Raw genomic sequence first — 26,898 nt, forward strand, 5'->3', positions numbered from 1 at the left:
AAATGCTTTATTGATGAATCCCAACAAACATTCAAAACAGGAAATAATCTAATCCTTCACAAACTCTTGCAGAAAGTAGAGAAGGATGGAACACTTCCCAACTAATCCTACGAGGTTAATATTAATCTGAAATCAAAGCCAGAGAAACACATCTTAAGAAAAGAAAGTTACTGATCCATATCCTCATAGGTATAGATCACAAATTCCTCAACAAAATATTACAAATGACACCCAGTACCATATAAAAAGGATTATATACCATGATCAAGTGGGATTTATTCCAGGAATGCAAGGTTGGTTGAATACCAATTAACATAATACATCATATATTAGTTTAAAAAAAGGGAAAAACCCATCTCAATAAATATACAAAAAGCATCTATCATCCACTCACCAACAGAAACTCACCACAAACTAGGAAAAGAAGGGATTTTCATCAAACTGACAAAGGACATCTGTGAAAAACCCACCGCTAATATCATAGTTAATGGTGAAAATCTGAACATTTTCCCCCAAAATACTGGGAACAAGGCAAGTATGTCTGTTCTTACCACTTCTATTCAACAATATATTGGTCTAGCCAGGGAAATAGGGCAAAAAAAGAGAAATAAGCAGCAGTAAGAATGGAAAGGAAGAATTAAATTGTCTTTGATAGATGACATGACACTGATTACAGAAAGTCCTAAGCAATCCATGAAAAATTACTGGAATAAAAAAATTTCAGTATAGTTGCAGGATACAAGATCTATAAAATCAACTGCACCTTTATACTAACAATGGAAGATTAAATAAAGTGACTCCATTCACAAGAGCATCAAAAACAATAAATATACTTGGCAATAAATTTAACAAAAGAATCATAAATCCTGTACTCTGAAAACTACAAAACACTGCTGGATGAAATTTTAAGAGAGATAAATAAATGGAGAGACAGCCTTTTTCCATGGATTGGAAGATTTAATATTAATAAGATGGTAATTCTCCATAAAATTGATCTACAGATTCAATGCAATCTCTATCAAAGTCTGAGTAGACTTTTTGCAGAAACTGCTGACCCTAAAATCTGTATGGAAAAGCAAGTGACCTAGGATAGTCAAAACTATCTGAAAGCAAGAATAATGTTGGAAGACTTACATTTCCCAATTTCAAAACTTACCATAAAACTACAGTAACTGAAAACAGTATGGTACTGACATAAGAACAGATATACAAATGAATGAAACAGAACTCAAAAGTCAAAAAATAAACTCTCACATTTCTGATCACTTGATTTGTCAAAAATGACAAGACAACACAATGGGGGAAGAGTAGTCTTTTAAACAAATGATGCTGGTTAAATTCATTAAAAAATGATGTTAGTCCCTTACATCACACCATACAAAAAAATTATCTTAACAAAGAGTTAAAGATACAAGAACAAAAAGTATAAATTTTTAAGAAGAAAACACAGGGCAAAATATTCATGATCTTGGGTTAGGCAAAGATTTCTTCAATACAACACCAGAGGCATGCTCTAGTAAAAGAAAAATTTAATAAACTGGATGTTACCAAAATTAAAAATTTATGCACTTCAAAAGAAACTTAAAAAATGAAAGGAACTCTTACAACTCAATAATAAAAAGACAAATTCCAAAATTTAAAAACGGACAAAAATTTGAATAGATGTTTCAACAATGAAGATTATAGGAATGGCCAATAAACATCAAAGATATGCTCAACATCATGGAAATGCAAATTAAAACTGCAATAAGATATACTACTTCACATCCTTTATAACGGTTATAATGGAAAAGCAGACAATAACAAGTATTAGTGAGGATGTAGAGAAACCAGAACCCTCAACTGATAAAAATCTTCAGTTGCAAAGCCACTCTGAAAAATAGTTTAGTAGTTTCTGAAAAAGTTAAACACAAATTTACCATATGATTCAGCAATTTCACTCCTAGGAACATATCCAAAAGACATAAAAACATGCTTCCATGCAAAGATTCATATGAGAATGTTTATAACAGTACTACTTATAATAGCCAAAAAAGTGGAAACTCAAATGTCCTTCAACTGGTGAATGGACAGTAATAAAATGTGGTATATTTATGCAACAAAACACTATTTGTCAGTAAAAAGGAACAAAGTACTGATAGAGCAACAACACAGATGAATAGGCTTAAGTGAAATAAGCCAGACACAAAAGACTACATATTATATGATTGCATTTATAATGAAGTTTCCAGAGAAGACAGCTCTCTAGAGACAGAAAAACAGATTAGTAGTTGCATAGGGCTAGGAATGGGGAATGACTGCAAACTGGCACAAGGAGTTTTTCTGGGGTGATGAAAATATTCTAAAGTTGAGTTGTGGTGATGGTTGCAAAACTCTGTAAATTTACAAAAATGTCACTGAATTGTACACTTAAAATGGGTCAATTTTATGGTACGTAAATCATATCTCAACCAAGCTGTTTAAAAATTGTTGAGCTAAAGAGGCCCATAGCATATTGTTACGTGGAAAATAATATGCATCCACAAAATTTATTATCTAATTTTTAATGAATTTTTTTTTAACATGAGGCTCATAAACAGATTCATTAACAAGGGTAGTTCTTGTTATCTCACTGGGGAGTGAGATAATGGGGGAACTTTTACTTTCTGATTACACCCATTCTGTTTGTTTTTAAATCATCAAACACAGTACACAAACTGTCTCTCTTACACATAGGTATACAACAAGGGAGTTGGCCTGAGTAGGTGCTGTGGGGAAGAAGCAGAGACACATGCAGGAGAAGGGAGGGGATCTAGTGGGTGGAGGCCAGAGATACTGCTCAACATCCTAAAATGAAGAGGACAGTGCCCCACAGCAGAGAATTATTCAGCCCAAAAATGTCAACAGTGCTGGGGTTGAGAAACCCCAGTTTACAATAATAGACTTTGTTAGTCCTTTAGAGATTCAGAAAATCTATTCCTATCTAGACTTTACAGAAGGAAAAGGCAAATATTGATATATAGGTATTAAAACAAAAATTAAAAACTAGAATTACATATGAAAAGATTAAGAAAAAGAAAGCTAAGAACAGTTTTTAGCTTTAAAATAGTTTAGCATCCTCAAAGCAAACTAAAGTAGTTTTTAGTGTATTATTTATGCTAAGCTGACATAACTAAAGAAAACTTTCTCTTGAAGCCTAGTACAAGTAGTAGTAGAAGTCTACCTCATTAAGTAGGTCAAACAGTAAGCCAGCTAGGCATGTGAACTTGACTAAATATTGATAGAAGCCTCATTAACCCACCAGATTTAAACAACTAAAGGGATCAGATGCCTCAGAATGACTAACCTAAATACATAAGGCAAAAACTCAACTAGAGGGCATAAGCTCAGAATACCTCTGTATACCGATAAACCATCACTCAAAGAGCACATTAAAATTTGGAGGAACAAAGAAAAAAATGATGAAGCAGTCACCATTCTGTCTTAGGTAAGAGTGAGGTCCTTGGGTTAGACCCTGTTAAAGACCTATTATGTCTCCACAAAAACTGGACAAAGATACCACTCTGAGACTGTATTTTTAAAAGTGCTCCTCAATAAAAGCCTTTAGTTGTATAGTTTTAATGATCACAGAGGAGTGGGGAGGAAAGGAGGAAAGAGAAGAGGAAAAATAAATACCTCGATCCTCCGTTTTGCTTTGTCATAAGCCCGTTCTTCTTTAGTTCGATCATCATCAGAGTCATACTCAGATTCTGAGCTCACTTCTTTACTTGGCTTTTTATCTAATGTTTTCCCCGCATCCTTCTCATCTGACACCTTTTCATCTTCTTCATCGCCTTCACTGCCTTCACTGTCTCCTTCTTCTTCCTCTTCTTCTTCACTCTCTTCGTCATCCTCCTCCTCCTCCTCTTCCTCCTCTTCCTCTTCAGGGTTTTCTTTTACTTCTATATGCACCGTGTTTCCTACTTTCAGGAAAAGAGATTTTGAAATAAATGAAAGTTAAAAATGGGATTTCTATCAAGATAGAGACCTTAAAGGAAAAACAATACTGAACATGTACTAAGTAAGGCAGTTAACATTTTAATACAGCATTAATTCCAAATTAATGTTTTCACACATCATAAATGCAAAGTGTTTGTCTACATTGCTACAATGAAGACTGCCATTTAACAGTAAAAACGTAAGGCATTAACCATACTTAAGCTAATAAACAAGAAAAGCATTATTAAGCCAGGATACAAGAGAGGACAGAAACCCGGGGAGGTGGACACAATGCCTAGTACTTTCTTCCCCGTGGGGTCATTTGCGGATCCTGGAGGAGGCAGCTGAAAAGCTATGAAGCTCGTAGTGGCTCCTCAAAGTTTAGGGGTCCAGGCACTGGGAGTTCAGGCCTACCAAGGATTTCCACAGGGCGAGGGAGATGGACACTGGGTAATACCCTTATCGTGGGGTGAAATCCTGAAAAACTGTATCGTAGCAGTAAGGATAAACGAGAAGTAAACAGGGCCTCCCCATTATTGGCATATCACCTCCAGATTCTCTAAATTCCACATGTGGAATAAGATAACTCTATGTTGCTAGTTCACTCAGACTCCTGGTAGATGTACATATAAATTCTCTCTGGAGGAAGAAAACACCAACCTTGACATCAAATTATTTCTACAGTTGCAAACAATTGAGGAGAAAATTAATGAACCAGAACACAGATCAGAAGAAACAATCTACAATGAACCATGGAGACTCAATAGGTAAAAAATACAGAAAAGAGGAAAAGATACAGTGATAGAGTAAGAAGGTCTATCATAGGCTTAACTAATATCCCTGAGAAGAAATAGTGGCTCATAACACTGCAAAACTGATAAAAACATATAGGCAGATTAAATAAAAAGAAAACAAACCTAGCCACATTATAATAAAACTGATGAAAACGAAAGACACATGAAAAATTTAGGCTGGTACCTGACTTTTTTTTTTTTTTTAATAAATTTATTTATTTATTTATTTATTTATTTTTTGGCTGTGTTGGGTCTTCGTTTCTGTGCGAGGGCTTTCTCTAGTTGGGGCAAGCAGGGGCCACTCTTCATCGCGGTGCATGGGCCTCTCACTGTCGCGGCCTCTCTTGTTGCGGAGCACAGGCTTCCAGACACGCAGGCTCAGTAGTTGTGGCTCACAGACCCAGTTGCTCCGCAGCATGTGGGATCTTCCCAGACCAGGGCTCGAACCCGTGTCCCCTGCACTGGCAGGCAGATTCTCAACCACTGCGCCACCAGAGAAGCCCTAGGCTGGTACCTGACTTTTAAACAGAAACAATAAAAGCCAAGACAAGGGACTAATATCTTCAAAGTATTAATAAAATTACGACTAAGAATTCCTCATTCAGTATGTCACCTTCAAGAATGAAGATGAGAGAAAGATATTTTCAGAAAAGCAAAAATGGAATGTCTCAGTAACAGATTCATACTGAAGGAAATTCTAAAAGGTATTCTTTAGGCTGGAAGAAATGATCCCAAATAAAGGTCAGAGGTGCAGGAAAAAATGAAGCATAACAAAAGCTAAGAATGTGGGTAAACTTAAATATATACTGACTGCTTTTTTAAAAAAGCTATTATGGGGTTTAAAACAGAGAATTAAAATTAATGAGCACAATGGTATATAAATTAAGAATTGGTTAAATGTTGTTTATGTATTCTTTGGTCTTCACACTGCCTGCAAAGAAGGTAATAGTAGACAGTGATAGTTCAAAGATTCACATTAGGCCCAGTCGGAGGGCCGAGGATTGGTGGTCCGGGTTGGGCAGAGAGGGGGAAGGCAGGGTGCAGCCGTTGTGCAGCGTAGTCCCCCAACCTGCTGCCAGCTCTGTAGCCTGTCAGGCCCCAGCACTGTCTGCTGATCTCGGGCTGGAGCCATGGGGGTGCCTGGGGGAGGTTTAACACTAAGGGTATTCCCTATTGTGGCTTTTAAAGGTCTTCCATTTTCTCAGATTGCTTTCTTTTCATCCCTCCGTGCTGTTCCCTCACCCCTGGAAAGGACCTACCTTTCAAGGTCCCCCTCAAGTGTCCCCCTCTAGAAGTCTTTTACAGCCCCTTCCTCGCCCCTCATCCAACACACTTAGGTGTCTCCTTTGGGCCCCACAGAAATGTCTGAACACCGCTGTTAGGGCTTCGCTCCTTCAACAACAGAACGTGTTTATTGGCGCCTGTTATTTGCCAGGCACTGTTTTTTAATTTCTGCATTAGTTTCTGTCTCTCATCAGATTTGAGGGCAGGAGCCATGTCATTATGGAATCCGTAGAGGGAAAGGGGAAGAGGCAGGCTTTGGAATCAGGCCCAGGCGGCTCCAGATGCAGCTCCACCACTTAAGGACAGCTGCCTACCCTCTGACAACTTTCCTAACCCCCTCAGCCCCTCTCAGCTTTTGTGAGGATTTAAAAGGCATCTATCAGGAAGGGGTGGGCACTTACACAGAGCAGTTGCCCACCCATCCATTTATTCTTGCACAAATCCTTGTTTGGGGTGTCTAGTGTGCAAAGCACTGCCACAGGCATTGCAGGGAACAGAGAAATCAAGTCCTCATCTTCTAGTGGGGGCTGACATGAGAGGAGGTGATAAGGACTGGGAGGAGGAATACTGGGTGAGAAGATGGAGAAAAAGGAAAAAAAAAAAAAAAAAAGATCCACGTTAAAACTCTCTAGAGTAACCACTAAAAGTAAGCAGAAAATTACAAAACTTCCAAGCTCATGAAAGGAGAAAAAGATTCAAATAATCCAAAAGATGGTTAGAAAGGAGAGAAAAAGAAACAGAACAAATAAGAAGAACTTAATAAAATGATAAATATAAAATCAATATACTTTATTAACTCTATCAAATGTTAGATGTAATGGGCTAAGTACTCTAGGTAAAATATAAAAATTGACAAACTAGATTTAAAACCTCAACTATATGCTGTTTAAGGATGTAGAAAGTGTAATTAAGACAGAAGATCATGTAAATTAAAGCTGGTATAGCTATTAATATCAGATAAGGTAGACTTTAAGGCAAAAGACATCGCTAGAAATAAAACGATAAAACAGTTAATTCATCAGAAAGATATAAGATTACATTCATCTAATAATATAGCACCAAAATATATAAAGCAAAAATTAATATAACTCATGGAGAAATAGACAATCTACAAGCACGATGGGAGATTTGAACACACAACTCTCAGTGAGAGAGAGAAAAAGCACACCAGAAAAAAAACTCAGAACAGAACATAAGAGGTGAACAAAATGATCAGCAAACTTAACTAAATATAGGTAACAAGTCACCTAACGAATGCAGAATATAAACTCTTTCCAATCACATATGAAACATTTATAATAATTTACAACCCAACAAATGGTTGGTTAAGTCAACATATTTCAAAGGATAGAACCATGTATTTTTCTGATCACAATGAAGTAACAAAGATACGTAAAGTCCTCACTTTCATAAATTAAGAAATATACTTCTGGGGCTTCCTTGGTGGCGCAGTGGTTGAGAATCTGCCTGCCAATGCAGGGGACACGGGTTCGAGCCCTGATCTAGGAAGATCCCACATGCCGTGGAGCAACTAGGCCCGTGAGCCACAACTACTGAGCCTGCGCGTCTGCAAGCCTGTGCTCCGCAACAAGAGAGGCCGCGATAGTGAGAGGCCCACGCACCGCGATGAAGAGTGGCCCCCGCTCGCCGCAACTAGAGAAAGCCCTCGCACAGAAACGAAGACCCAACACAGCCAAAAATAAATAAATAAATAAATAAAATAAGTTAAAATATATATATATAGAAAATCTCTCATGTTTAAAAAATATATATATACTTCTAAATAAATCACAGATAAAAGTTAATATATCAAAATAGAGATTTTAAAATATCAACATATCAGACCTTACAGAATTTGGCTAAAGCCAGGCTTAAAGAAAAATATGTAGTTTTGAAAAACGACTGAAAAAACAGAGCCAAATATTCATTTCAAAAAGTTAGCAAAAAGCCAGCAAATTAATCCCTAAAAAAGAAGACAGGAAGAATTGACAAAAACACTTTTTATTCCTAGTGATTAGGAACTAAACTATTCATTTGTATTATCTTTGTGTTATCTTTTAAGTTCAAGAGGTTTTTTTGGTAGGTTAGCTTTAATAACTTATCCCCATTTTTAACATTATCACTCTGGGAAAAAATGTATTCTAAAGCCTAGGCAACTATCTTACAAATGACTTTCTGAAAAACCATTTATTAATAAAATCAGGATCCATATGAGGACTTAGGAACCATGGCAATGGAGAGAGCAAGACTGGTCTCTGTCCCCAGGAATGTTCATACAGCGTTCATCATCAGGAGACTATTTCTTTAAATATATACACACCTCCAATAACCACTGGACTTATCAATGTGTGCTTATGAGCTACTCACCTGTTTCTCTCTCCTCATCACTAGCCATAGCTTCCCAATCATCCAATCCAGCATCCTCAGTTTCTTCTTCCTCTTCTGTAAATAAAATTTCCATTAAAGACACAGAATATATCTAGACACATAAGATTGCTTTTAGAAAAAAAAATTATGTAGAAAATTATCCTGACATAAAAAAAGAAATGTTTTAGTTATGCAAAAAGTACGTACACAATTTCATTACCTTTGGAACTAGTTTTCAATATACCTAGCATGTTAAATCCTCTACTATTACTAAATGCTTCACAATTTCCTCGTGTTCTGAATACACTATATTAAACTTAACGCACATTTCATATCTGAGGTAATTAAAATATTGGCAACTCATTGAAATGTTCCTTTAGATCTTGAAAAGGGTAAATGATGGCATTCAGTTCTTGAGGATAAAAGAAATTTCACATATATCTTCTTTCTGATCTTCAACCTATACTTTATACGTAAGAATGTACCGTTTATTTTGCTTTAACCTCTACAAATATATATAAATACAACTTAAATTACATAGTTGGAGGTACAAATCTACACTTCTATTCCAGTTGAAAATAAGAACAGTACGTTGTGCTTACAACCCAAAAAATAGCCAGAAAGATAAAATTTTGAATTTATAGACTTTAAACTCTCATTAACAAAAATTACTCTTTTTACTGAAATCTAATCAAGCAAAATTATTCTCAAATGAAAGGAAGATGAGATTGGGACACTGTAGTATTTGTTTCCCTGTCATAATTACTATTTGCCAACAAGTTTAGATATGCCTTCTTGAGGAGGAAATGAGTCAGAAACACATACCCCTACTCCTCCTAAATTAGCAATTCTTTCTAGTGCTACAAATATCACCTAAAATAGGGAACTGCTGTTAAGTCTATCAATGTGAATTTCTCTAATCTCATCCTGTTAAGCTGAGGTGTGCCCAGGAAAATGATCCTTTTTATATTGAGAATAGGAGGGGAAGAAGAATAGGATCAGTAATACCTTTCACCAGCGTGGGTCAGTCTTAACATTCTCTAAAGCTGCTCCCATTCCTGTCTTTAAACACTGGAGATTCTCCTGATTTTATGAAACATACATTTAGCCAGCCTCTGGCTCTCCTAGCAACAGCTATCTCATGAATTAGAACAATGTTTATCTTAAAGAAAAAAAAAATCCAGAGATTTTCTCCAATCTCAAAACACACACACAAAATGAGTAAGTTGAATCCCCTTACTAATTTAGTAAAGAGAAGCTGACCTCTGAAGATTTTAAAATGCCAATTTTTATGACTCTTAATGAAAGTTCTAATTAAAAATGCTTCCAATTTGCTTCCAAAGGATTAAATAAAGAACTTTAGTTCTTCTTGGTACCGCTTAAGAATTCTGACCCATAAATAAAAACATCAGAGAAAATCCAAATACCTCTCTCTATCCTCTCTACAAAACATTTTACCAACACTATTGTAAAGAACAAAAGTGATTCAAGTCTCACCTCTACACTTTTTTCAGTGGAAATGAAATGATTTAGAGAAAAGAAAGAACTATGAAGAAGGTCATCTTGCCAGACATTTGGTTTCCCCAAACTAACGATAACCAAGACAACTTATGACACATCAGTGATATTTAATAGGAATTAATTAGTCAACACTACTGACCTGGTTCAACAGGAGGTGGTGTCTCTTCTTTTTCAGGTACTCCTTGTTCCACAACTTCTACAGCAGCACTTAATTCCATTGGTTCACATACTGAAAACAGGAACAGAAACCAAGTTAACAATACTTTTCAGTGCATAATTTGTTAGGATACTCTGTTAAGTACTGAATAAAAACCAGTAGTACAACCTAATTCTTTAGCAAGTTTAGAAAACATTTAAATATCAGCTATGCGTTGTTGTTTTTTTAAACAGGAAACTAGTTTTTCTTTCTGCTCAAGAATAGAATGTAAAATTACAGAAGGTTGAGAAGGAAACAGAAAACATAAGAATGATAGTTGTGCTTTTCAGAGTTAAGAACAGTTATTCATAGCATAGGATCCAGATTCTTCAAACAAAAGCACTTTCCCACTAACCTGTCATTTGAATCAGTTGAGAATGATAATAACAAGAAACAAGGTATAGGAAGTAAGTTTCAGTTACAATTCTGATTTGTTCATTTCTTTTTAAGACTTCTGTCTTGCAGGTTATGGGGGGAAAGGCAAACAAAATTGTTTCTAAATCACAGGCTATTTTGTAAGCAAACCTTTATTTTCCAGCTGCTGTGGTGTTTTTTTCTTCTTTTTATCTTCATAAATTGGCCTTTTCTTTGGCAAAGAGTCTTTTGATGGCACTTCAACACCTGAGGGATAAAAATGGAAAATTTCAGGGTTTATACTACTTGTCACCTAAGAAATACTACTTAAGAAGATAACATTTTATTCACCTCAGAGATACATACCCTAAAATATAAACGAACATTCATAGAAAACCCTCTTTTTTAATGTAAGGTATTTTAAAATTTATATACGTTTAAATTCCATTTTTTTGGTGTCCAGTTCTATGACTTTTGACAAATGCATGTAGTTACACAACCACCATCATAATGAAGATGCAGAACAGTTCCATCACCCTGTGCTGCTCTGGGAAGTTAAACCCTATTCACATCCTTATGCCCCTGGCAGCTACTGATCTGTTCTCCAACTCAAAACATGTGCTCTTTCCAGAGAGTCACAGAAATAAAACTTTACAGTCTGGCTATCATCATAATGGATCTGAGTCATCCTCGTTGCTCTATGTACCAGTACTTCATTTCTTTTTATTGCCGAATGGTATTCCATTGTATGGATGTACCACAGTTCCTTGATTCGACAGACAGCTGAAGGACATTTGAGTTCTAGTTTTTGACAATTATGAATAAAGCTGTTAGGAACATTTGCATGCAGATTTTTCTGTGAACATTTCTCTGGGGTAAATACTGTGGAGTGGGAATGATGGGACATTAAGATAAATATGTACAGTTGACTCTTGAACAACATGGGGGTCAGGGCTGCCAACTCTCCTCGCAGCCGAAAATCTGCATATACCTTATAGTCAGCCCTCCGTATACATGTTTCCTCCATATTCATGGTTCCACATCCTCGGATTCAACCAATCACAAATCGTGTAGTTACTGTAGTATTTATTATTGGAAAAAAATCCACCTATAAGTAAACCCACACAGTTCAAACCCGTGTTGTTCAAGGGTCAACTGTATTTAAATTTGTAAGAAACTGCCAACTGTTTTCTAAAGTGGCTTTACAATTCTGCATTCCCACCAGTAATATATGAGAGTTCCAACTGCTCTTACCAGCATTTGGTAAAGACAGATGCTGGGTTCTTTTAAATTTACATATTCTAATAAATGTGTAGTGATATCCCATAGTGGTCTTAATTTGAATTTCCCTAATGATGTCGAGCATTCTTCCCATGTGCTTATATTGAATAGTTTCTTGGTGAAGTGTCTCTTCAAACTTTTGCCCATTTTTAAATAGGATTGTTTTTCTCATTGTTGAGTTTCAAGTTATCTTTATATATATTTTTATACACACACACACACACACACACACACACACACACACAGTTATCATGTGTGACTTTCAAGTACTGTCTTTGAATTCTCTCAATGGTGTCTTTTACACAGCAAAAGTTTTTAACTGGATTTCCTCTATTTTATATTTTTTTCCTTTTATGGATTATGCTTTTGAAGTTGTAACTAAGCACTCCCTGCCTAACATAAACTCACAAAGATTTTCTCCTATGTTTTCCTCTAAAAGTTTTTTAGTTGTGTATTTTATATGTAGATCTACAATCCATTTTGAGTTAAATTTTATATAACGATTGAGATTTAGGACTAAGTTTTTTTGTTTTGAGGTTTTTTTTTTTTACACAATAAATGTCTAATTGTTCCACTATCACTTGTTGCAAACATCATATTTTTATCTACTGAATTGTCTTTTCCTATGACAGAAAAAAAACCCTGACCATACGTAGACTCTATTCTGTTCTATTGATCTATTTGTCTATCCTTTTGCCAGTATCACACTGTACTGATTACTGTTTTTACAGTTAGTCTTGAAATCAGATATTGTGAGTCCTCCAAGGTTTGTTCTTTTTCAAAAATACTTTGGCCATCTTAACTCCTTTATCTTTTCATACACATTTTAGAAATAGCTTATAGATATCCACAAAATATTCTGCTGCAATTTTGATTGAGATTGTACTGAATCTACAAATCAGTTTAGGAGAACTGGTATCTTAACAACATCAAATCTTCCAATCCATGAATGCAACATCTCTCCATTTACACAGGTCTTTGATTATTTTCGTCAGTGTTTTATAGTTTTCAGCATATAGATTCCACAAATACTAAGTGTTTCAATTACTTTTATGGGGGGATACTGTAAATGGTACCATTAATTTTTTACTTTTACTGTTAATTGCAAGCATATAGAAATACAGTTGATATTTGCATACTAGCCTTATCTATAATCTTGTTAACCTCACTTATTAAGCTGTAGGATTTTGTGGGGGGTAGATTCCATGGGATTTTCTATGTAGACAATTGTCATCTGTGAATAGAGAGGTTTACTTCTTCCTTCCAGTCTGCATGCCTTTATTTCTCTTTTTGCCTAATTGCCTGAGTTAGGACATTCCAGTGCAATGTGGAATGATTGTGATGAGAGTGGATATCCTTGCCTTAATCACAATATTAGTGTTTATTAGTATTCAGTCATTCACCAGTAACTGCAAATTGTTGTATGTTTTTTGTAAATGTCTTATATCAGGGAAGGAAGTTCCCTTCTATTCTCAGTTTGTGAATTTTTATTATATATAAATGGTGAATTTTGTCAAATGATTCTTCTCCATCTATTGAGATGATCATGTAGATTTTCTTCTTTTGTCTATTAATATGGTGAACTATTTATTGATTTTTAAATACTGAACCAACCCTGCATTACCAGGATAAAACCCACTTGGTCATAATAGATTATCCCTAAATATAAATATACATAAATATATGCACATAAACATAAATATTTATATAGTTGACCCTTGAATAACACAGGTTTGAACTACACAGATACTTATACTCAGATTTTTTTCACTAAATATGTATTATAGTACTAGAAGATCCACTGCTGGTTCAATATGTGGATGCGGAACCGTGGATACAGAGGGCCGACTAGAAAATTATACACAGGTTTGTGCCTGCATGGGGAGTTGCCCCTAACCCCTAGATTGTACAAGGGTCAATTGTGTTGCTGGAATCAAATTGCTAATATTTTGTGGAAAAATTCTGCATCTTTGTTCATGAGGGATATTGGTCTACAGTTTTCCTTTCTCGTAAAGTCTTTGTCTCACTATGATATAAGGGCATGCTGTCCTCATAAAATGAGTTGGGTAGTTCTGGAAGATAATGTTCATAACTAGCAATATTTCTTCCCTAAATATTTGTTAGAATTCCCAAGTGAAATCATAGAGGCCTGGAGTTTTCTTTGTTGGAAAATTTTTTTTAACTTAGATAAAATGTAAATAGATATAGCAGTATATTTTTTAAATAGATATAGGACTACCCAGGTTATGCATTTCTTTGCATGTTGGTAGTTTGTGTCTTTTAGGGGAATGTGTACTTGCTATATGCTTAGTAGTTACAGGCTAAAGGCTATGGAACAGACTGAAAAGGTAACCTGCTACACAATTCAGCGTAATTATCTGAAAATTATCTGCAGATACCCTCTCTAAGAACACCTTTTGAGCTCAATGAATAAGTTTTATATTATTCTAGGTAATGAATGTGGTAAATAATATTTACCTAACAAGGCGGCTTTTAAAGATACGGTGAGACGTAGCATGTAGTATCTTTTCAATGAATGCACTTGTGGAAGGCCGTTAATGTCAGGCTAAGAAGTTTGGACATTTTTATTAACAGACAATAGGGAACCCATAACAGGGCAAAAACTGGGCAACACTATGAAGAATAAGAAAAGAGACTAGGGCCAGAGATGCCACTTGAGAGACCATCTCTTCCAAGCCTGTCCTAAAGATTGATGCCAAGTTCACAATTTTAAATAATTTTCATCTAATCTTGTAAATACAAGTCAAACTACTCCATAAAACAGCATTTCTGAGATTGGCAAATTACTCCCTACGTGGTCCGATCCCAATTTCTCCAAGAGTTCTTCTAGCCTGTCAGATAGCCACCAGTCAAATCTGATATTTGGGTGCTAGTTGTACTCAAATTTGTTCTTTACTTTTGTTTTTTAAAAAGCTATATCCCCAACTGAGAATAAGACTTTCTGAAATCTAAGTACTGTGTTTCTCTACATTTACTGCTCCCAGCTGACCATATAATGCATAACAAAGAGCTGGTCACACAGATCAATTAAATCTTAGTTCTAGGACCTTGGACAAGCTGTTAAAGTTTTCTGAGTCTCCATTTTTTCATCTATATGATGGGAATGAAGATATTTATGAGGAAATAACGTCAGAGGTAACATCAGGTACATATTAAATACATAACAGATGGTAGCTCTTACTTTAATTACACCGTAAGCACCAAAATTATTATAATATAAAAATCTGTGGAATGTAGGGACAGGACATTAAGAGAGGTCGCAAAATATTCTTCTCAAAGGAGCAAAGGTACTATTTTAAATCATCTTACTTGTCAAAAACATAATTGATTAAATGTTCAGATTATGGTCTCTGAACTAAAAGGAACCAAGGTTCCTTGGGTAAACAGTTGATTTCAAGGTCTAGAGGAGAAAATGTGCATGATGAACCTGAGATATCTCGTGGTGTTAGAAAGCAAGGAAGAGGTCCAAGAATACTGTAGTCAAGTGAAAAAGTCACAGGGACCAACGTGAATGACTTCCTGCTAGCCAAAGATGGTATAATTTGAGTATCAAAAACATAAATAACTTTAGGAGATGAAAACGTATCAATTATATAAAACTCCATTAAGATAAAATGATATACATGCAAAACAAAATTAAATTCACTGGTCACCTTTGGAGGTTAAGGGGACACCAATTTATTATTTTGCTAATTAGTAAAGAAAGGGAAAGAATTAAGCATATATCCTGGTTTTCCGGCATGAACTGTATTTCAGGGAAAGCTTTTCTTTACAGAAAGATTCTAGCTAATAAACGCAGAAAGAACGACAGACTATCATAATTCTGCAGTTCCTAACGAAGTACTGGATATAGGCAATGATCACCAATTGGAATTAAAATTATTAGATGAAAAGTCAATGAAGAACTTTTCTAATGGACAAGGCTGCCAATAGCTAAACTCACTGATCAATCTTGACATCACCAGAAGGCAAGCAGATCACATGCCTCCTCACGTGAGGCGGTGGTAAAGCACCACTAAGAAGTAGCCAAACTGCTAGATCTAAAAAATTACAAGGTATAGAGAAATAAGTTAGCCAACACCAGGAGAATGCAAATAGACAAATCCAGAATAGGAGAAATTCTAGGAAAAAATCCAGTATCTTCAACAAATAAATCCATGCCAAAAATAGGGGTGGTACTGGTATCAATGAGAGACAGACATTATCAACCAAATACAACACATGAATCTAATCTGGATCCTGATTTGAACAAATCAATTATAAAAGACATTTTGGAGATAAGTGGAAAAAACTAGACATGGACAAAATCAAGATATCAAGGAACTTTGCTTAATATAATAATACATACTACACTTATATTAAAAAGTAAAATGTCCTTATCTGTTAGAGATACATACTAAAGTAAAATGTGAGTAAAATAATAATGGCATCTGGAATTCACTTTAAAATACTCTAGGGGAAAAAACTGGGTGGAGGGGGGACAAAACAAGAATGGTAAATGGTGATAATTGTTGAAACTGAGTGAGGTCTACATGGGGACTCATTTCACTACTTTGTATTTTCATTTACAGACATACTATCATTTACACACAAATTTTTATCACAGTATAGACGTCATCTCCCTAAATAATGAAATTATCTCACCTATTCCTTACATTATTATTGGACTTTTTCACAGCATTTTCATAGAATTCTCCTTCTGATTCAATTCTCCTTTTGACCATTATAGAGATATAACTGCATGAGAGAAGTTTCTAGAGCATTCAGTTAATTAAGAACACCACCTACCCTGAGCTTGTAGAAGTTTAAGGGTAGCTTCGGCCCTGGCTCTGGCTTCTCTCTGGGATTTAGTTAAAAGTTTCCCTTCTTTTTTCAAGCGTTCTTTTCTTTCCTTTTCTTTTTGCTTTTTCCTTTCTCTTTTTTCTTGTTCCAATCTTTCCTATAAAAGAATATGTATGAGACAAAAATTGTATTAGCTTAATGAATTACAAAGTTTAAACATAAACAACCCAAATTTCTAACAAAGCTCTTGAGATACATGCAAAGTATTATGTTAGGAGCTTCCAAATGAAAGTACTTTAAATGTTGTACATAATGAGTATTAATTAGTATCATATGACAGTAGACTATGTGTTGGCAATGATGCACAAGCAACTCCTGTCTGTACCTGAGGAAATAAGGTAGGATTTTCTCTACCTCTTCATCTTATTATTTATATCTGAACAATAGTGTAACTGAATTACCATGCAACTAAGAAATTTTTAGAATTAGAAAGCTAGAGATATTTTATGAGAAGTGGATTTAAGTAAAACACAAAGTCAAAGTCAGCAACTTCACAATGACATACCTCTTCTTTACGCTTGGCTTCCAATTCTTCAAGCCGTTTTATCCGTTCTTCCTCTTCTCTCTTCTGTCTTTCCTCTTCTTCTTTAAGCTTAGCCAGAGCTTCTTGCATAGCCTTAACTGTGGCTTTGCTAGGTCCTTTTTTCTTCTCTTTTTCTTTTTCTTCCTTTTCTCCTTTCTTTTTCTTCTTATCTTTTTTCTTTTTGTCTCCTTCATTGTCATCTACCAAAAAAGAAGAGAGGCAAAGAATATTTTTAAAAGTTGTTTCCTACGGCAATGGTAAGCAAACCCCAGAATGCAGGAACCATAATGGGCCAGGGCTGATGCCAGCAGCAGGCTAAGGGCTTTGGGTATCAAGGTCTCCTGAGCACTTGAGTAACCAGAAAAGCTCCGAACAACCCAGTTGGCCTCCTTAGAAGCTTACAATGCTGGTGCTACTCTGAGTTGTCCTGAGGGATTCAAGAAGACAGGAGGACCCTGTCATCAGGGAGAAGATATACAGTACCTAATGTATCTTCTTAATCCATGGTGTCTGAATTCCTAAATTCTGTAGCTAGTTTTGCTTCTGTAAGATGGGGATGATAAGAATGATGCCTACCTTAAGGGGACAGACATTAGAAGAATAACATACAAAAATATAAATATATTCCAAGGACTCTATAGCATTATGCTAAAGAATGAAAGACTATGAAGTTACTTTCTTGATGGTTCTCCTCAAACACGTCCAGACAGTAAAAATCTGAGTGGTTAAAAAGCTATGTCGGGCTTCCCTGGTGGCGCAGTGATTAGAAATCTGCCTGTCAATGCAGGGGACATGGGTTCGTGCCCCGGTCTGGGAAGATCCCACATGCCACAGAGCGGCTAGGCCCATGAGCCACAACTACTGAGCCTGCGCGTCTGGAGCCTGTGCTCCGCAATGGGAGAGGCCGCGACAGTGAGAGGCCCGCGCACCGCGATGAAGAGTGGTCCCTGCTCGCCGCAACTGGAGAAAGCCCCTGCACAGAAACGAAGACCCAACACAGCCAAAAAATAAATAAATTAAATAATTAAAAAAAAAAAAAAGCTATGTCAATTTTCCCATTAAAAGTTTTCTAGTCTAAAGAAAAATTATATAAATCATTTGATTTTTGTTTTCATTCTGAATAAGGGGGAAATTTAACTAGAAAGCTTCTTTTTTGCTAATTGGTTCTAGTACAAAAACATGCCTCAGTATTGGTTAAAAGATGTTAACTAATTTCAGCATGTTACTTTTCCATTTCATAGATCGAATTAGGTTTTTAAAAACAGGAAAGAATTCAGATATTATCTCACACTGAGGTATCAAAAGGAAGAATAAATTTTTCATTAGGCAACTTCCAGTCTTCATCAGCAGCAAAAAATTGTTTTCCACAGTGAAATTCCGTAAAAATCCTAGTTTGTGCACAAATCATTTGAAAGATATTTTATACTACATACATAAATGTTTAACAATGAAAATCAATTAAAAGAGTACTTAGACCTAATTTTTTTTAAGTTTCTTACAATTTAGTACCTTTATAACCAAGGACAAACAACAAAATGACTTTGGGGCATAATGATCAAAACTTAGGCTGATTATGAATCCAAGCCTTTTGCCCTTTCCTCGATATTATTACCAACCTTCAGCAGCTATGCGAGCCTCTCCTTTGTCTTCAGAGGCAGGAGGTGCTCCAGAATCAAGAGTCACTTTGGATTTTACAGCTTCCTCTTCAGATTTCCTTTGAGATTCTTTTGGTTTACTCTGATCCTTTTTACCAGATTCTAGCTCTTCTTTTTCTTTCAGCTTCCGCAGTTTTGCCTTTTCTTCATCCCGCTTTTTTCTCTCACGCTCTTTCTTTTCTGCCTTCTTTTGAGCCATTGTCTTAATTTTGAAGGAGTCGTCATCTTCATTCCCACTCTCTACATTAGGACCTGGCTTATTTTTCTGATTTTTTTTCTGTCCTTTCCTGGACTGCAAAAATTCATCTGATTCATCACTACTTTCACCAGAAGAAGGTACTCTCATACAATCTTTAATTCTTTTACTGTTATCCTCATCCTCTTCTGACCCATCCCGCTTCTTATTTGATTTTTGAGCTTTCCCTTTAGCTTTTTTGGAGAGTTTACTAAAATCATCATCATCATCACTCCCAGAGTCCATTTCCACTTTGGGTTTTGCAGTCTTTTTTGATTTTGAATCTTTATCTTCCAGTTCTTCACTATCATTATCTTCAAAACTTTGTTTTTTGCCTTTCTGTCCTTTCTTTTTTTTATCTTGTTTTGAGGTGGATTCATCTTCATTACTTTCTGTTGGCTAAAAAAATTCCATTGTTAGAAATATTAACAGAGTTATACTTTATTTTTTTTAATAATTGAAACTCCTCAAAGTCATGTACTTCGTTAAGTACACATGGAAAAATTATCAAAATAATTTTAAAATAAGGTCGTTTTTACAAGAATATAAAACTCAAGGAAGTAACAGAAGCTAACCTAGGCCTCAGGCCCATCTCATATTCACTGTAAATTTCAGAATCCAGGTGCTCTGAAGCAAACACTAATCACCAGTCCACATTTACTACCTTCTTCAAATGGCATAAAAAGCCTAAGGGGAAAATTGAAAGAAAAAATATCCATCCCTCTCTCATTACTCTGAGGCTTATCCAATTTCAAAGGATGGAAAGGAAGTATCAATAATATAGAAAACTGCAGGTAGAGTTGGGAAATGTTATATTTCCAAATGTACCAATTTTATAAACAGACAACATATCACAAAATACCTTTAGATTCCCAAATAAAGCATCTTTGTATCTGTGAAAGGTTTTAAAATGCATTATTGATTCCCTAAAAACTGTTTTCCCCCTTTGGCATCAAATTTTATGGAAACTTTAAACTAACATATATATGTTGCTCAGAAGTTTCCAAATACAGTCCCTAAAACTGGAGCTAGGAAGAAGCATAAACAGGTAACAACAATCTGTGTTTCACCTTTGCTGTAGTGGTTTCTCTGTCAGCTTTGATGCCTTGAGCTTCCCAAGACAATTCTTCCAGTTCTTTCAGGATATCATCTTCACTAGAAATGGATTAAAAAATATATTTTGAGGTACTGAATTAGTTTAATAAGTAAATCTAGTACCAAAGCTAATAAAAATCAAATATATTTAAAATATACTTACTCAAAATCTTGCTTCTTTTTCTCCTTTTTCTTTTTCCCCTTTGCCTTTTGAGGTTCCTGTTCCTTGGCAGCACCAGCTCCTTCTATTTCTGCAGCCAAGGCATCAAGATCAATGTCATCCTTGGCACTTAAATGAAAACAAAGAAGACCTAAATGTCATTCCAGAGCAAAATAATCTGTCACATTCACTTACAGAGAATTTTTTTTTTCACTTTAGCCTTTTTCATGCATTAGCAGCCCACTGAGAAAAATCACTTGGCAAGTTCTTTCATGACAACCCTTGAGTTATAACTACTCATAAGCCTCTCCGTATCTGCTTCAATAAAGTTTGAGTTACACTCAAACCCAGAAAGAGTTATAATGAACAGCTCCAGGAAGAAAATCTAGGTAATCAAGAAAAGGAAATTCATGCTTGTATTCAAGTAACCCTAAAAAAGAAAAAGAAAAAAAAAGAAAGAAAGGAAAAGAAAAGGAAATTCACTTTTGTTGATACCAAAGTTTTTTTTGTGAGTGTCTGAATAGAATTATTTATAAAATGAAGAGAAGTTAAAAGAGAAAAAGATTCTTATTATTTGATTATCAATAACACCTAAATCTTTGGAAACCTTTGCATTTTTACTTGGAATAGCAAAAATTTTAGAGCTGAAAGGAACTTTCATCTAGTCTATTATCTCATTTTACCAAAGGGAAAACAAGATGCACAAAGTTTGAATGCTTTCAGCAAAACATCACCACACATCCAAATCTAAATAAATCAGGAATGATTCAGTAAATAAAACACCCCAAAATCCAGAACCAAACCTGCTCACAATCTTTTACATTCCTGGTTTCGTTTCTGGTTCCATCCCACAATGTTCTCCATCTACCAATATTACTTGGAATAATAAACCAAACTAAGTTCCAGTTAAAACCTACAGAAAACAAAGGAGGTCTGAGATGTACAAGTAGAAAAGGTGTATGAATTCAAATAAATGATACAATCAGAAAACAAAGACCTCACGCAATATGGCCTCCACTGGTGGATGCCTTGTTGTGAAAATGCTTCACTTCAGTAAAGATAATTCCTAATATGATAAATATAAAGATTATGTAACAAGACACTGAGAATACAGAATTTATCCTCAAGGAGCTTCACAGAAGAGAGAGAGGGCTTCCCTGGTGGCGCAGTGGTTGAGAATCTGCCTGCCAATGCAGGGGACACGGGTTCGAGCCCTGGTCTGGGAAGATCCCACATGCCGCGGAGCAACTAGGCCCGTGAGCCACAATTACTGAGCCTGCGCGTCTGGAGCCTGTGCTCCGCAACAAGAGAGGCCACGATAATGAGAGGCCTGCGCACCGCGATGAAGAGTGGCCTCCACTTGCCGCAACTAGAGAAAGCCCTCGCACAGAAATGAAGACCCAACACAGCCATAAATAAATAAGTAAATAAACCCAAAGTTTAAAAAAAAAAAAAAAAGAGAGAGAGAGAGCGCAAATGAGTAAAAAACCAGGAATTGCAAAATGCTAAGTGCCATGAATTAAAGGAATTTAATGCTTTTATAGGTGACCAGAATTGAAATGTGCTTTTGTCCTACATTTTTGACAGTGTATTTGAGGGGGATCATAGAACACTGAACCACTGTACTGGTGGTGACTTCCCAAAGCACCAAATCCAGAATGAGAAAGTCAGACACTTCCTAGCAAAGGAGAAACCTAGACCCAAGTTACTGAAGGAGAAAAAGGAGTTAACCAGGCAAAGAGGGTGCATATATCAGACACAATGAGCACAAAAACCTAAAGGTAATAACATGCATGGTGCCTCAGGAGGACTCATAAAAAGGTATCTGAATCAACTGAGAAGCTTTTTGTAGGTTATTGATTTCTTGAGCCCACTCAAGATCTAGGGAACCAGAAACTGGGGGGTGGAAGCTAGGCAGTGTATTTTTAGCAATCTTTCCAGGTCAGATTTGAATGGTTTTTCTTTTTTTATAAATGAAGAAACTGAGGCACAGAGAACTTGTCCAGGATCACACAAGGCAGAGATGGGATTTGAACCCAGGAAGTTCTGATTTTGAAGTCAAAGATAGTAACCCTGCTGGCATAATCAAATTTGCATTTTAGAAAGCTACCTCTGGTATAAATGATAGGGTAGAATCCCAACTAGTTAGGAAGCAGGAAAAGGTAGGAAGCTTTTCTAGCTAATTGGGATGACAAACACACATCTGACTTGCAGCAGTGGCAGGCAAGATGAAGATATATGAGTCAGATAAATACTAAGGAGATCAATCAGCAACACAAATGACCAACTGGTTGTATATAGAAAGGGGGAGGGAAGAATCAAGGATGATTCTCAGGTCTCATCAGGTAACAGAAACCTAAGTCTGGCCCAGCATCAACCATCCGGCCCAGCAGCATGAGATCAACCAGTACCATCTCTAAAGGCAGCTCTGCCAATATTCCACACTACAGCAGCTTCCAAGATAGGGTGACAAGGGAAGGTGGTTAATGATCGATGCTTGGCACCTTACCTCCAAAAACTTGCCAGCCCTCATCTGACTATATTCATCTCATCAAAATAGTTTGTGATTGCCTGTACTGCCACAGTATTCATTAACAAACATTTCCAGAATAACAAAACATCTGACTACATCTGTATGCTGCTGAGTTTGAAAAGCTCTTCTGGCTAGTAATAGATATTAACAGTTTCTGAGTGCTTACTGTTCATCAGGCATTGTGCTGACCAATCACCAGACATACTATATGTCATTTAATCCTCATAACAACTCTATTAAATTAAGCTTAAAGATGATGATACTTTATAAAAGGCATCCAGCTAGAAAGTTACATACCAGGAACTCAAGCCCAAATCTGACACCAAAATTGTACTGACTTCCTAGAAAATGGGAAATACAATAATCAAGTTTCCGAAAATTATTTGACACAGGTACAAAATATATCAATGATATAACAACATGCTTAACAGTCTTTACCTACCATGGTTTCTAAAGTGTTCTTTCAATGTGTACTGAACTTCCTACCCCTGATTCAAGAGAATGTCCTAAAATGTCAACTATATTACAAAAGGACATGAAAGTGACACATAACATCAGTTATTTAACTTGAGACTTTAAACTATACTCTACCTACATTTCAGCCCTACTTTTCTACCTACCCATTACATACTACAGCTTAAAGATTTCAGTAAACCAAGAGTCAAGTCTACAATCCAGTCATGCTGATAATGAAAGCTTTAAAACCTTTAAGGAATGTGTAAGAGTATTTTTATGTAGGTACATCCTTCTGCAGATCATTTCCCCTTTATCAAAGTTACAGTATTCTTACTAATATTTGCCCTTCCAGCCCCAATCCTTTATTCTAAACTTACTGCAGACTTCCAGAAATAAAAGGCAATTTTCTATGGTATTCAACTCAGTGTTTTCATAGGCCACATTCCTCCATCATCAGGACAGAAAAAATGTTATAACTTAATGGCCTTTAAAAAATGAAGCTATTGGGACTTCCCTGGTGGCGCAGTAGTTACAAATCTGCCTGCCAATGCAGGGGACATGGGTTTGATCCCTGGTCCGAGAAGATCCCACATGCCACGGAGCAACTAAGCCCGTGTGCCACAACTACTGAGCCTGCGCTCTAGAGCCCGCACATCACAACTACTGAAGCCCACACGCCTAGAGCCCATGCTCCGCAGCAAGAGAAGCCACCGCAGTGAGAAGCCCGTGCACCGCAACCAAGAGCAGCCCCTGCTCGCCGCAACTAAAGAAAGCCCGTGCGCAGCAACAAAGACCCAATGCAGCCAAAAATAAAAATTAATTTTTTTAAAATGAAGCTGTTAAAAATATTGCATAGGTAGTTTTTTTAAGAAACAACCAAACTACTGTCTAAAGTGGCTTCACCATTTAATATTCACACCAACAATGAATGGAGATGTGTATTTTTTCCACATCCAGTATTTAGTATTTTTCCACATTCAGCTGGTATTTAGCATTATGGCTACTTTTCCTTTAAGCTGTTCTAATAGATGTGTGGTGATATCAAGGTCTTCCTTTTCATTTCCTTAAAGGCTAGTGAAGTTAAACATTTTTTCGTGTACTTTGCCATTCATATACATTCCGTGAAATGTGTCTTCATATCTTTTACCCTTTTCTAATTGGATTTTCTTTTAATGTTGAGTTTTGAGAACTCTTTATATGCCCTTTATATGAGTCATCAGTCAGATATGTGGTTTACCTATACTTTCTTCCAATTTGTAGCTTGTCTTTTCATCCACTTAACAGGGTTTTTTAACCAGAGCAAAAATTTTGAATTTTCATGAGGTACCATTTATCAGGTTTTTTTCTTTATGCTTTTGGTGTCATGAAAAAGAACTTTGCACCAACTCATAGGTCCTGAAGATTTTTAACTATGTTATATTACAAAAGTTGGGTATTTTAATGTTTTGTATTTTGATCTTTTGCCTATGGTTATCCAACTGCTCCAGCAACATTTCAACTATCCATCCTATATACATAAAATTGCTTTTGCACCTTTGTCAAAATCCACTTGGCCATACTTGTATGGGGCTATTTCTAAGTCCTCTATTCTGCTCTATTGATTTATGTCTTTCCCTCTGACACTAATAAACTGTCATGATTAAGGTAGCTATACAAAAAGTCTTGAAATCAAAGTGATTCCTTTTATTCTTCATTATCAGAATTGTTTTATCTATTATTAATTCCTTCAAACTTTTCAAATAAATTTTAGAATATTCTTGTGTGAATTCACAAAAAGAATCTTGCTGTAATTTTTTTTAATTTTTATTCTTTTTTTTTAAATTTTTGGCTGCGTTGGGTCTTTGTTGCTGTGCACGGGCTTTCTCTAGCTGCGGTGAGCGGGGGCTACTCTTCGTTGTGGTCCATGGGCTTCTCATTGCCGTGGCTTCTCTTGTTGCAGAGCACGGGCTCTAGGTGTGCGGGCTTCAGTAGTTGTGGAGCACGGGTTCAGCAGCTGTGGCACACGGGCTTAGTTGCTCCACGGCATGTGGGAACTTCCCAGACCAGGGCTCGAACCCATGTCCCCTGCATTGGCAGGCGGATTCTTAACCGCTGCGCAACCAGGGAAGTCCGTCTTGCTGTAATTTTAATAGCAATTGCATTAACTGTATGTGAATTTAAAGAAAACCAACATCTTTATTGAGTTTTCCAATTCATGAACACCATATTTCTCCATTTATTTAGATCTTTGATTTCTTTCACCAGTGTTTTGCGATTTTCACAAAATTCGTATTTAATTTTTAAAGTAATCTGAAGTAGTATTTTTAATTTCTGTTTCTACATACTCATTCCTAATATACAAAAATGTGACTGAATTTTTTTATGTTGATCTGGTATACTGCAACCTTGTTGAACCCACTTATTAGTTCTTTGCACTAAGCAAGGAGTTATGATTTGAAATTAAAAGTACAACCCACCCCCCCCAAAAAAACTAGACTTCATCAAAATTTAGAATATTTGCTGTGCAAAAGACCATATGAAGGGAATTAAAAAAAACAAGCCACAAAGTGGAAGAAAATATCTGCAAACTACATATCTGAAAAAAAAAAAAACTAGTATCTAGACTATGTAAAGAACTCTCAAAACACATCAGTAAAAACCCAAACAATCCAATTAGAAACTGGACAAAAGGCACGAAAAGACATTTCACTAAAGAGTATTTACAGATGGCAAATAAAGGATGTTCCACATCAATAGCCATTTGGGAAATGCAAATTAAAATCACAATGGGATATCACTACACCATCAGAACGTCCTCTCCCCAAACAACACTGATAATAACCAGTGTTTGTTGCAGATGAAGAGGACCTGGATCACGCACACATTGCTAGTGAAAATGTAAGCTGGTACAGCCACTCTGGAGAACAGTCTATCATTTTCCTGGAAAACTAAAAATGTACTTACCATATGACTCAGCAATTGCACTCATGCACATTTATCCCAGGGTAACAAAAAATTTATCTCATGCAGAAACTTGTAGACAAATGCTTGTAGCAGCTTCATTTCCAACAGCCAAAAACTGGAAACAACCCACATGTCCTTCACAATGGGTGAATGGTTAAATAAACTGTGGTTCATCCCCATTCCATGGAATACTATTCAGCAATAAAATGGAATGAACTATTGATACATGCAACAACTTGGATGGATCGCAAGAAAATCAGACTGACTGGAAAGAAGCCAATTCCCAGAGGTTATATACATACATGATTCCACTTATAAAATTTTTTATTTTCAAAAATTCATATAAGTATAGAAAAGATTCATGGTTACTAGGGTTTAGTGAGGGGAGGTGCACAGAAAGGAGATGATTATGGTTACAAATGAACAACATGAGAGATCCTTGCAATGATGGTCTGTATTTTGACTGCGGTAGTAAATATACAAACCTGCACATGTGATAATACTGTATAACACTAATCACAAACATACACGTGTGCTAGTGCAAATGAAACTGGGAAAATCTGAATACGATCAGTGAATTGTATCGGCATCAATACCCAAGTTGTGATACTGTACAGTTTTACAAGATGTTATCATTAGAGGAAACCGAATAAAAGACACAGAAATCCCTCTGTATTAATT

At 36.0% G+C, this 26,898-nt stretch overlaps 1 protein-coding gene across 2 annotated transcripts in view; it reads right to left on the bottom strand.

The window, feature by feature from the left end:
* Window positions 1–26,898, bottom strand: part of EIF5B (eukaryotic translation initiation factor 5B) — a 69,745-nt gene that overhangs the window by 25,862 nt on the left and 16,985 nt on the right. Inside the window, exons 2-10 of one of the 2 annotated variants that reach the window (XM_059943220.1) lie at window positions 20,289–20,414; window positions 20,101–20,185; window positions 18,757–19,429; window positions 17,123–17,340; window positions 16,564–16,714; window positions 10,645–10,740; window positions 10,063–10,152; window positions 8,403–8,477; window positions 3,655–3,938 (exon numbers count right to left, since the gene is read on the bottom strand). In XM_059943220.1, the coding sequence (XP_059799203.1) occupies window positions 3,655–3,938; window positions 8,403–8,477; window positions 10,063–10,152; window positions 10,645–10,740; window positions 16,564–16,714; window positions 17,123–17,340; window positions 18,757–19,429; window positions 20,101–20,185; window positions 20,289–20,414 (1,798 nt within the window). Of the gene's footprint in view, window positions 1–3,654; window positions 3,942–8,402; window positions 8,478–10,062; window positions 10,153–10,644; window positions 10,741–16,563; window positions 16,715–17,122; window positions 17,341–18,756; window positions 19,430–20,100; window positions 20,186–20,288; window positions 20,415–26,898 lie in introns of both variants that reach the window. The other variant, XM_059943218.1, reaches the window with a different exon arrangement.

Source organism: Balaenoptera ricei, chromosome 13 (assembly GCF_028023285.1).
Source record: "Balaenoptera ricei isolate mBalRic1 chromosome 13, mBalRic1.hap2, whole genome shotgun sequence".
Lineage (NCBI taxonomy): Eukaryota > Metazoa > Chordata > Mammalia > Artiodactyla > Balaenopteridae > Balaenoptera > Balaenoptera ricei.